This window comes from Neoarius graeffei, chromosome 23 (genome assembly GCF_027579695.1).
Source record: "Neoarius graeffei isolate fNeoGra1 chromosome 23, fNeoGra1.pri, whole genome shotgun sequence".
NCBI classification, from domain to species: domain Eukaryota; kingdom Metazoa; phylum Chordata; class Actinopteri; order Siluriformes; family Ariidae; genus Neoarius; species Neoarius graeffei.
In genome coordinates, this window is record NC_083591.1 from 54,987,159 (window position 1) to 54,999,919 (window position 12,761).

General features: G+C 38.7%; 1 protein-coding gene across 17 annotated transcripts in view; it reads right to left on the reverse strand.

Annotated features, from left to right (window-relative positions):
- Positions 1–2,585: 2,585 nt before the first annotated feature.
- dlg1b (discs large MAGUK scaffold protein 1b) overlaps positions 2,586–12,761 on the reverse strand; it is a 181,344-nt gene continuing 171,168 nt past the window's right edge. For all 17 annotated transcript variants that reach the window (XM_060906437.1, XM_060906436.1, XM_060906435.1 and 14 more), the window contains 3 exons: positions 11,955–12,064; positions 9,551–9,642; positions 2,586–4,109 (listed from right to left, as the gene is read on the reverse strand). In XM_060906437.1, coding sequence (XP_060762420.1) covers positions 4,003–4,109; positions 9,551–9,642; positions 11,955–12,064 — 309 coding nt within the window. In that variant the 3' untranslated portion in view covers positions 2,586–4,002. The remainder of the gene's footprint in view (positions 4,110–9,550; positions 9,643–11,954; positions 12,065–12,761) is intronic.

The following is a 12,761-nucleotide window of genomic DNA, read 5'->3' on the forward strand; positions in this document are numbered from 1 at the left end:
ACTCACATTTCTGAAGTCCTGAATCTTCTCTGGACACATTAGTGAGGCAGTGTTTTACAAATTCACCATCCGAGAAAGGTTTTCCATGCTCAGCGATCAGTTGAGATACCTCATAGCTAGCTCTGGTGCTGTTTTCTTGAAGTTTGTTGGCACCAAAAAAATGCTGCTGTTGCGCTAACAGGCTAGCTATCATCCGTGTGACTTTTCTCTCCCTCTCCAGGCCAGTGTATGACTGATGTTTAGTTTCATAGCGTCTTCGAACATTATAGTCTTTCATCACTGCTACAGACTCCTTGCAAATCAAACACACACATTTTCCCTTAAGCTCTCCAAAAAAGTATTCATTTTCCCATCTAGTCTGAAATTTTCTACAACCCCGATTCCAAAAAAGTTGGGACAAAGTACAAATTGTAAATAAAAACAGAATGCAATAATTTACAAATCTCAAAAACTGATATTGTATTCACAATAGAACATAGACAACATATCAAATGTCGAAAGTGAGACATTTTGAAATTTCATGCCAAATATTGGCTCATTTGAAATTTCATGACAGCAACACATCTCAAAGTTGGGACAGGGGCAATAAGAGGCTGGAAAAGTTAAAGGTACAAAAAAGGAACAGCTGGAGGACCAAACTGCAACTCATTAGGTCAATTGGCAATAGGTCATTAACATGACTGGGTATAAAAAGAGCATCTTGGAGTGGCAGCGGCTCTCAGAAGTAAAGATGGGAAGAGGATCACCAATCCCCCTAATTCTGCGCCGACAAATAGTGGAGAGATATCAGAAAGGAGTTCGACAGTGTAAAACTGCAAAGAGTTTGAACATATCATCTACAGTGCATAATATCATCAAAAGGTTCAGAGAATCTGGCAGAGTCTCTGTGCGTAAGGGTCAAGGCCTGAAAACCATACTGGGTGCCCGTGATCTTCGGGCCTTTAGACGGCACTGCATCACAAGCTTGAGCAACTTGTCTCCTCAGTCCCCAGACGTTTACAGACTGTTGTAAAGAGAAAAGGGGATGTCTCACAGTGGTAAACATGGCCTTGTCCCAACTTTTTTGAGATGTGTTGTTGTCATGAAATTTAAAATCACCTAATTTTTCTCTTTAAATGATACATTTTCTCAGTTTAAACATTTGATATGTCATCTATGTTCTATTCTGAATAAAATATGGAATTTTGAAACTTCCACATCATTGCATTCCGTTTTTATTTACAATTTGTACTTTGTCCCAACTTTTTGGGAATCGGGGTTGTACACTCACTCTCTAGTTTTCGTCTTTTCACTTCCATCTTTTGTCAGTTACTGTGATAGCGCATGTAATCGCTCATCTGAGTGCTTTGCTCGTCTCCAAGGCAACAACCAATAAAGTAAACAACAGTAACGTGAGCAAACGTGAGTAACTCAACCAGAGTCTGGAGCGGAGCCAAATCTTGCTCAAAATTGCGCCACCCAGTGTTGAAACTAAAAAGTGCAATGTACTCAGACCGACATTACAACAGGCCAAATTACAGTTTAATTTTTATAATTCATGGCGGGCCACATAGAGAGCGACGGGCCGCAGTTTGGCCACCCCTACTGTAAACCAATGCATAGCACTCAGACCACTCCATTCCACAACCCAACACATCCATTCGAGTCGTCTCAGTGACGGACAGAAGGCAGTCCTGCCATAAATGTACAGCTTCTTGCTCAATCATCAAAGCTCCACCTCAATGGTGAACAGTGACCACATGTTCAAGTCTACTTTGGCCCATTTTGTAACCAGTTCCATTTAACTGAACTGGTTAGTTTCTGATCCACACACTAACACTCCCAAATTTATTAGATTCTGCAGCTTTACAGTCATAGATACTAAAACCTCAGTCCCCCCCCCCCGCCATGCACAGTGTGTTGATCATTCTGTAGCCCAAAGGTTCTCAAAGTGATTCATTCAATTTTTGGAGCTTGTTACAAGTGGTGGAAATCACAATGATCCATGGTAGCAAGGTTATTATACTATGTCATAGGGAAGCCATGACCTAAGGGTTAGAGAAGCAGCTTTGGGACCAAAACGTCACTGGTTCAATTCCCTGGACCAGCAGGAATGGCTGAAATACCTTTGAACAAATCCCAAACTGCATCCTGGTATACTCCGGGTATGTTGTATGTGCTACGTGCCTGGAATTTAATGAATGAATAAATTTAGGGGCCCAAGCATCAAAGTCAACTCAGACCTGATGTGTTTTAATCAGTGGAAGTTTCAAAAAGAGAACTCTGTGGCTCAAAAAAAAAAAAGTTCAACAAATAACTGCATAGTTAGGGGGATTTTATTGGTTCATGGACTGCTTCTTACACTAACATGAACACTGCAGTACCAGATCCATTTATAGAAAATGATCAGATTTGTTTTTTTTTTTACCTGAAAACTGCTGGAAAATTGTTATGAAGTAAAACAAATACCGATGAATATCTTGAGTTGCTGTAATAGTGTCAAAACAGAAAATATTCAAAAGGTGATGTTCCATTTGTATTGAATAATAGCTAATCAATATGATCAGGATTTCACTTTTAAAAAATAATTCACACAAACATGCTGCTGTATGAGAAATTGTTTTATTTGTTGAATCAGCCGTCCGCCATCTGGTTTGTTCGGATAAATGGAATGAATCAGATCAGTAGGTTATTTACATGGATTTATTTTTCAGTCCCAAAATGTCCCTAAAAAGCAAAGAGGTGGTGAGGTGGTAGAATGAGCAGTCTCGGTATAGAAAACAACCTGGGCGTGAGAAGAACAGGCAGAGCCACGCCCTCTCCTGGACGGCTTTGGAAAAGACTCAGAACGCACCGGACCTTGGCTCTTCCGCACAGCACAGACGTGGACAGAGCTCAGACAGTGTGAGAGTTCGCTCTTCACAGTGACACACCTCACTTCCTGCCGGTCAGTACACTGTGTCAGTGTAAGAAAATAAAGAAGGCCAACGAAAAAAAAGGGAAAAATATATATATATATATCCATTATTATAAGTCTTTGAAAAATTCCTCGTTCCTTTGTATGTCTTATGATATAAAGAAAATAACTCCCGCAGTACTAGTGCTTAAGTAAAGTTCACTATAGACTTTTATTATAACAAAATAGGCAGTTCATGGAGGGTTAAATATCTGTTAAGATTTCATTGTACAATAAATTTCTTTCAGCTACGTGTTGGCATTTTAAGCCACAGATGTACACAGACATCTCTTAAAATGGCAGTTCCTTACAAATGGCAGACTTCCCTACATGAAAAAAAAGAAAATAAAAGTGATGTTCTGTATGCAAGACGCTGGAAAACTGAACAACCAAAACAAATGAAGTGTTTTGACATTGATGACTGCATGTGACTCGTTCCTGTACAAATGATTTGTGATTGAAGAAGGAAAGGGGAGGGGGAAGAGAAAAAAAAAGCTCCCGAATATTGACAATTAACAGAAAGTATAAAGAAAAAAAACCCCACAATGATAAACATGAATGAATGACCAAAGGAAAAATGAGAACTAAAAATCAAAAGACAACATGCTCTTAAAGCTATAACGTGCAAAGTTTTGCTTTTGTAATTTTTTTTCTGCTATTTTATGATTCCGATGCCTGAGATTCAACCTCTGTATCAACATCATACACAACGAGGGAAAAGGAAAAGAAAGGATCCAGCTCAGTCCACGTATCTCTTCTTCTGTAAAAAGTATCCTCCCTTAAACATTAAGGAACTGTACCGTTTCCAAAGTCCTGCTAGCAGATGTTAGGCTTGGCGTGACCACATCCCCTCTCTCTCTCTCTCTCTGTGTGTGTGTTAAACCGGAAGCAGGTGAGATCAGAAATGGGACGACACATCCAGCCCTGTGGGACACCTACCAAAGTATCACCGTGAACTGAGATTGGGGCCAGACTGAATCAGGGATTAAATCGTTAAGAAAAAAACGAGGGGAAAAAAAGAACAATAAATAAAAAAAAAGGGAAAATGGACTTTGCTTCGCAGCACTTCATAGTTTCTCCTTGGATAGTACCCATATGTATGGTCCAGACTGCTCCTCGATGATCTGCTTGACTTGATCGTAGATTTCTTCCAAGGTGTCTCCCTGGACAATGGCTGAAACACACACAAAACAATGAGCATCAAATCTCTTTACCTGTGTAGATACTGTTAACACCTGCAATTAGGATTTTTTAGCTGGGATAGGCTCCAGCTTGCCTGCGACCCTGTAGAAGGATAAAGCGGCTAGAGATAATGAGATGAGATTTTAGAAAACATGCTCTTTTCCACTATTGTGTGTTTGCGTATAAAGCAGACTTTCTTGCATGCTACAGTGTTGACAATAGAAACAAGAGATTCAAATAAACCAGAATGTCAAGGACGTAGCAGCTCATCTGGCCTGCCATCAAAACCACCATGATGACCAAAACATCAAACCATGGATTAAAGCAAAAAAAAAAATCTGACTGAAAAAAAAAAAAGCTCCATGTCGTTGGCCCCTACCACATCAGCGATGCGTCAAATTTTAAACGCCGCGTTGTCCATTATCCCCTACGCCCCTACTTATAGTACATTTACATAATTTTAACAATGACTAAAGCTAAGGCAAGACTTTACCATTGTCATTACTGGCTATAAATGATGAAACATCAAGTTTTCAGCGCAAAGTGCAAATTTATTTCAACAATACTTTAGTAATGCACAACAGTGGTTAAGAGAAAAGTGCAAGTGCAGTCGAACTTGAACCATGCTTTCAAAAGAGTGGAACAGAAAGAAAAATAAGAAAATCTGTTGAAATAAAGCCAGGAAACAAGAAAAGTAAAGTGAAAGTTCACTTTTTCTGCTTCTTCGCGGTGAAGCCAAAGGCATCTAGTTTTTTGCCATTGCTTCCATAGACTTTTTTTATGGCAAACTACACAAAAGCGCACACCTGCCATTTTCATCTTTTTGCACATGAACTAAATGGCTTGCCATTATCGCCCATTTCATTTAGCCAAGCCCATCTCCACTTATTCTTTACCATTTTGTCGATGTCTGACACATCTGTGCCTTCATTTAAAAGAAGCGCGTCCATGCTGGCAAAACCGAAAGTAATTTGACGCACTCTAGTGATGGAAATCGAAGGGCCTATATCCGGTGGCCTTATACGCAGTACTCGAGTTGGGGGGGGGGGGGGGGGGGGGATGTAGGGGGAGGCATCCCCCTTCTGAAATAAAAATCTCAAATCATCCCCCTTATAAAACGGCCATCCCCCCACATCCCTTGTGCCATTTTACCGATAAATGTGGAAATTAGCCTACTATTATTTTAACAAATATTACTACCGTTTCAACATGAGGCTTTGCACAGTGATAGCCTACATGTAGCCGGATAATAAAGACGCATATTTATTTATTCGGTTGCACCTCTCATTCACACCTATACGGAGGTTTCAGTCACTGAAAACAGCTACTTTCGCAAACTCAGGGCAGAGTGGAGGTCCGTGTATCATCCGATCATTCAAGTATTCCATTCAATCTGGAAAACGAAAAAACAAAAAAACCACTCAATATTTCGTTTTCCTGTTTTTCTGTATGACAAAAAAATGAGGGATTGGTGTTTGTTTTCCTTTTTCCAACTCAAAACAGAACAAATAATAAACAGGGAAACCAAAACGAAATAATAACTAATTTACAATTATACGAGCAACTTAACTTTCATTTTAGATAAAACTAAATTCATTTGTATTCATGTCAGTCTCAAGAATTAGTTCTTATTCATACATTATAATTTTTTGCGCTCATTCAGGCTCCTTTTACTGGAAGCAAAACTCTAGGAAGATCATGGCTGTTCCCGAGTCTGACTTTCAAGCTGTCCAGCAAAAGAAGCGGAGAATCTCGTAAGTTGGAGTGCCAGTGACTTGTTACTCCTCCTCATATTTTCCTCCTGACATGAGTCATCGTAAAATGCTAAGCATGTCCTCTAATAAAAAGCAAAGTTGGTCTGACACAATATGTTGAAAGCGACAAAATGAATGCCATGTTGTTATTATCATTATTTATTATTATTATATTGAGATAATAATAATTAAGAGATCATCAGCTTAACATTAACAGCTTAATATATTAAATGAATAGGATGTATGAATAAATTACTTGATATATACATGCACATGCAATTTTTCTGCTTCATAGACGCAGAGATGATGGACTGTCGCTGAGGATCATGGGAAGGCTAATGTAGCGTGGGGAATAGAGAAAATCAATAATCGTAAATTAGAGTTATTATTTCATTTTGGTTTCCCTGTTTATTATTTGTTCTGTTTTGAGTTGGAAAAAGGAAAACAAACACCAATCCCTCATTTTTTTTTGTCATACAGAAAAACAGGAAAACGAAATATTGAGTGGTTTTTTTTGTTTTCCAGATTGAATGAAATACTTGAATGATCGGATGATACACGGACCAGTGGAGATTTCTGAAAACTCCATCTTCAGACACTCGTGTAAATCGGGAAAACGAAGCAGCAGTGGGCGAGAGGGCGCGCACGAATATAATGAGTCATAGGTGTGAATCTTTCACCGAATGCCAATTGTCCCGGTTCTTCATGAAATCGCACGCGCAAATTCATCAGGTTAACTTTCAAATAACTGTTCTTGTGCACTTGCGACACCGGAGCCACTTTCCTGAATTTTGAGCTTCGGAGTATTTGTTTCTTTATCTATTTAATCAATGAATTTGTCACATACATTAAATTACTAATGTAAACCATCAGTAGCCTATTTAAGCAATAGCTGTTTTCTCCACTGTTTTCTGACCTTTTGTGCTTAGTGAATGAGACACTTCATTACACTCCACTGACCGACTTCCAATTCCGGACTTTTTTGAAAATGTAAAATTATAGGTCTACGAGATGTTTTTTTGGGACTTGATTCGCGTTGCTCCTTCACTATTAATTTTTGAGACTGACGAGGCAGTAAATACTGTGGAATTATTTTCTCCTTACTATGAAGTTTGGCATCTTAAACAAAGTGTCGGGAAATCTTGCAGCCCGACTCTGCAGCCTCCAATGTTTAAGCGAACTGCTGAAACCATAATGTTTAAAGATTAAATCGTAGGCTAATCAAACCGAAGAAAAACACAGCCTTTCCAGAACGTTGTCTGCCGAAGCTTACAAAAGGCTTAATAGCAAAGGTCTTGCTGCGGCTTCAACGTTTCACCTGATCACTTTTCAATAGGCAAATATCATTATTACTACTACTACAAAAGGCCTAGTATTAGTAGTAGACAAGTAACCTAGTTGCCTAGTAGTCGGACAGCCAAATAGTTTCATCAGTGGCCTATGCCGAGCCTCCCCGGGACTAGACAGTAGCGGAGGCTGTATTTATTTATTTATGCCTATCTAGTGCAACTTATTCCTTTAAATATACTCAAACATAGCACAAGAAAGGGTTCAACAGGCAATCACAGCAACTTGGTGAAGTTCTAAATCACATCGGTGTCAGACCTATGGGCCACCCCCCCTTTTTTCCCTCGGATCTGCATCACTCTCATTATTGACCTTTAGCGCTCCCAGTTAACGGAAATCCGTCGTAGCGACGGAAAGCTTTAATCCATGCATCAAACAGAACTGAAATGTGACGATGTGAGAGAGGACCAACCTCCACAACAAACTGTTTACAACAGGAAACTCAACAAAGGACTAAATTTTGTTCCCTGAGGGAAGATCGACCCAAAACATCAATCAGAACTGAATTCAGATAATAAATGAGAGGGGAGATACAATTCTAGTCAGAAGAAAATGTGTTAAGTTGACCTAATTACTAATTTATTAGTCAAAAAATTGACAACACAATGACCAAGTGTTGTACAGAAAGTCGATTTCTTTCAAATAAAACTATCGGAACTGAAATCCATTGAGAACTGAGGGAGGAGACACGATTTAAAGGGGAACTGAAGTCATTTTTAAACTTGGTTTGTTTCTTAATTAACATGTTATTCAATCACGTTTTCGGTTTTAGTAACCTTATATCGTGACTTGTATTGGCATATTAAATTACACTTATCGGCCTTTAGCCATGCTGAATGTAGTTCGTTTGGTCCACGGCAGGCGTCGCTTATCCGCGCAATCTTCACGAGACTTGTGCGAGACTTCAAACGTGAAGTGTCAGCGTCGCCATTCTGAAAACTGTTTACAGAGCGGCCAGACCGCCATGTCATTCCAACTTGGATTAATTTCGAGATTTGCCAGCTTCATCAGTGATGAGATTATTCCATATGACTTCGAACCAATGTGGAGTAGAGAAGAGTTGGAAAGACGACAGGACGTCACGCTGGTATTTACGTCATTACTGTCGCGCAATTAAAACGTGCCAGATCAGGTGGGTTTTCAAAATAATAAATACACGCATGTGTTTTTGTGATAAATGCATATATTACACTGAGCGCATTTCCCACAGAATCCTCACTAAGGTTTCAGACAGCACTATAAAATGGTGTCCCCACTACGTAGTGCCCTATATAGTGAGTAGGGAGCGATTTCGGACACAGGGAAAACTTCCGGCTTGATTACATCAGCATTCGAAGGAGTGTGCGCGTGTCTTTTGACGACATTGGCAGATGTCGGTTGCTTTGATTTCCGCTGTACGTTTTACTTCCATCCTACGATGTCTCGCACAGGTCTCAACGAATCTCGTTTACGGCCATCACTTTGACATATGGACTGATATATTACAGAGCACATTTCAAACACTCATAACTTGCTATAGCAGCGACAAAATAGCTGTCAGAAATATATTCCTACATTTAATAAAATAAGATAAACAGAATTTTGATAGATTTGCCTTCATTTCCCCTGAAACAAAAAAGTTGTCAACAAGTTGTTTAAAACAGGAAAATCAGCAAACAAACGACCAAGTTTTGTTCCTCAAGGGAAGATCGACCCAAAACATCAATCAGAACTGGAATCGGATGAGAAATCAGAGAGGAGATACAATTCTGAGAGGCCTGGAAAATTTGTCACTTTGGACTAATTAGTAACTCATTAGCAAAAAATTTGACAAAACAACGACCAAGTTTTGTGTGGAGTGAGGAGTTCTTTCAAACAAAACAATCGGAACGGAAATCCGTGGAGAACTGACGGAGGAGGTACGATTTAACTGAATTGTGGATGACGAACGCCACGCCATGGCAACAGCTCATCAGCCTGATGAGCTCAAAACACTGTCAGTGTAAATATCACCATCTTGGAATTGTGAAAAATCACCTTAAAAACATTCCTCAGCATTCCTAAAAAGCACAGTTTTTCACACAAGGCACTCTGAAGAACGGATAAGAAAAGAACACACAGTTGTGACGTGAACAAAACCGACAAGAAAAGGAGAATTTATTTTGCCCATGAGAGTATGGATGAGACCTCAGTAAAATCCATACATTATACAGCAACTAACAAATACGACACGATTTACAGCTGTTTCAATCTTGTACTACGATATTTATCGTAGTGGTTCAATTTTACTTGCAAAAAAAAAAAGTTGAGAAATAAACAGTTTTAGCGTCTTTTTCGCAGTGAGGTGACTGACCTGTGAAGTGCTCGGTAAACTCCTGCTCCAGCTTCATGGCTCTGTCGTACGTTTTTCTGCCCTGCTCGTCTGTCAGCCTCCTGTTCATCTCCCTGACGCACACATGAAAACAATCAGATCTTCACCCAAACTATAACCTGTTTTTAACTGCTCATTTTTATGGACCACACACACCCTTGCAGGACCCTCCTGTTTACTTTTATATCATTCACACACACATTCTATGTATGTATGAATGCGCGCGATATATATATATATATATATATATATATATATATATATATATATATATATATATATACACACACACACACACACACCTTCCCAAATGTTAACTTTGCACAAATCTGACAACACACTTGTGTAAGTTCCTGTCATAAAGAAGTGCATTGTGAGTTAACTGCATTATACTTTGATTACTGCATTATACTTTGATTACTGCATTGTACTTTGTGTGTAAATATATAGAGGAGATTACTCGGTGGTGCCAAGATATGAAGTTTATCTTCGAGTGGTGAATATATTCATGAGTGAGTAAAGTGAAGCGAACGAGTGAAAATATTTTCAACACAAGAAGATAAACTTCATATCTTCACACCATTGTGTAATATTATATGGACACATAAAAAAAAACATTTTAATTTTGAACCAGTTCACCATTTTGACAATGTGTAAACAAAAAGTCAGTGGAAAAACACTGGGAGTGACATCATCGGAGTGAAATATCAGGGATTAATATCCATACAGGACACTTTTCGATGGAATAAAAACTTGTTCTATTCCCTTCTAGCAGGTTTCATTCATTTGGTTTGATAGCATGCAATATTGTTAGCATATCGCTTATCTTGTGCGTATTATGTCACTCTACCCAATGGAGAATAAGTGTTGAATATGGTTTACGATATTGCATGGTTGTCAAGATAACGTGACGTCACAAATTTCTGCATTAGCAAGCGACTGGGACAATTTGTAAACAAACATGGCTGCCAGGTTTGCTTCATTAAATACGGAAGATTTTGAGAGAATTTTGAAAGAGAGAAAGATTCGTTGAACACCCGAAAGGAATGTGTATGTATAATAATAATAATAATAATAATAATAATAATAATAATAATGGCTGGCATTTTTTCATGGTCTATCAGATATATTCCATTCAGCTAGCGTGATACTGAACGAGTCGAAGACGAGTAGCTGAATGGAATATATCTGATATACCATGAAAAAAAGACAGCCAATATTATTTAAATATGTCACTCAGATCCGTGATGTATTTTGTATGAAAAATGTGAGTTTTTCAACATAAGAAGATAAACTTAATATTTTCAAGCCAATGTGTGATTTTCTTATTATTATATTGACATATTCACAAGCAAAAAGTCCCCAAATTTATCAAAACAAAACAATTCATTGATTTCCTCACGAGTGACATACAGAGATTTAGGTCACAGTTTTGGTTCTCCATGTCCCAGATGGAGCTCGCATGAAAAATATGAGTATTTAGGTGTATTTCCCAGTAAAACACTTGTGTCCATATAATATTACACCATGTTGTGTGTTGTCTGTTAATTTGGACTGTACTTTGTTAATGTTGTGTATTGTTGCACAGCTACAAGAATTATACACCGTATATACAGTAGTTGACTATATACAATAATTAGTGTCCTGCTTTATTTAAAAAAAAAAAAAGATACAAGTTTACACATATACAGACCTTATAGTTTGACTTAATGATGATTTTCATTTAAATAAAATTTAAGTGCCAATAATTCTGTTTAAAGAAAAGCACTTTTTGTGCAGAAGAAAGGTAAGTACTGTCTGTAGTTGTTTGAGAAAATTAGAGTTACTGTGAGTTCCTCATGGTCAGGAAGGGTGCCAATAATTCTGGAATTGACTGTGGCAAATTCTCATCTCATCTCATTATCTCTAGCCGCTTTATCCTGTTCTACAGGGTCGCAGGCAAGCTGGAGCCTATCCCAGCTGACTACGGGCGAAAGGCGGGGTACACCCTGGACAAGTCGCCAGGTCATCACAGGGCTGACACATAGACACAGACAACCATTCACACTCACATTCACACCTACGGTCAATTTAGAGTCACCAGTTAACCTAACCTGCATGTCTTTGGACTGTGGGGGAAACCGGAGAACCAGGAGGAAACCCACGCGGACACGGGGAGAACATGCAAACTCCGCACAGAAAGGCCCTCGCCGGCCACGGGGCTCGAACCCGGACCTTCTTGCTGCGAGGCGACAGCGCTAACCACTACACCCCCGTGCCACCCCACTGTGGCAAATTATTATTATTATTTTTTTTTATTTGACATACCCACACAGCCAACTGTTATGGCCTGTAAAACTATACACACTGCTTATGGTCTGGTGTGTGTAAAACCCAAGTTACTTACATGATATTTTCCACTGATTTTGGTTTGATGAAGATGGCAATGGGATAGAGCTGAGCAACCTGTAGTCTCTTGATAGCGTTGCCCGATACATCAAGTATGCAGTGTTTACCCTGATGAAAGGAAATGCATTCAGTCACAACACTCAACATCTTGCAATTAAACGTGTGTCAATTTGCAATATTTTTCTTGCTACTCTTATTTTCTGGAACAGCCATCTTCCAGTGTTTCATCTCCACCATGAAGTTTTGATCATGTTTACAGATTACAGTCCCACGTTAAACATTTAACCCAGCGATCTCTGTGCATCATCACTAAAAAAGTGTACATGAGGGAGAAAGGCTTATTTATTTATCTCACAAAACTAAGGATGCTCTACAAACAGATTTTTTTTAACTGAACTTTTCTGTCAGATATTTATTTTAGGGCTGTCAATCGATTAAAACATTTAACCGCAATTAATCGCATTATTGTCCATAGTTAACTCGTGATTAATTGCAAATTAATCGTGCATTTTTTTCTCTGTTCTAAATGCACCTTAAAGGGATATTTTTTATGTTTTTGTGGAGTGGGAGTGGACAAATACACTTGCTTTATGCGAATGCATGTGGCCAGGTCAGGAAGGATAAGGCTGAACCCAGCAAAAATTATTTTTGTGGATATTTTATTCCCCCCACTGCATTTAAGCAATAAAGCAGTATTAATTTTATAATTTTGGGGGGTTTGCACAATTCAGTGTGAACAAAACAATATCGTATTTTCCTCTAGTTCTGTCTTTAACTTCCAGCCTCAAACTGTGCAATAAACTAA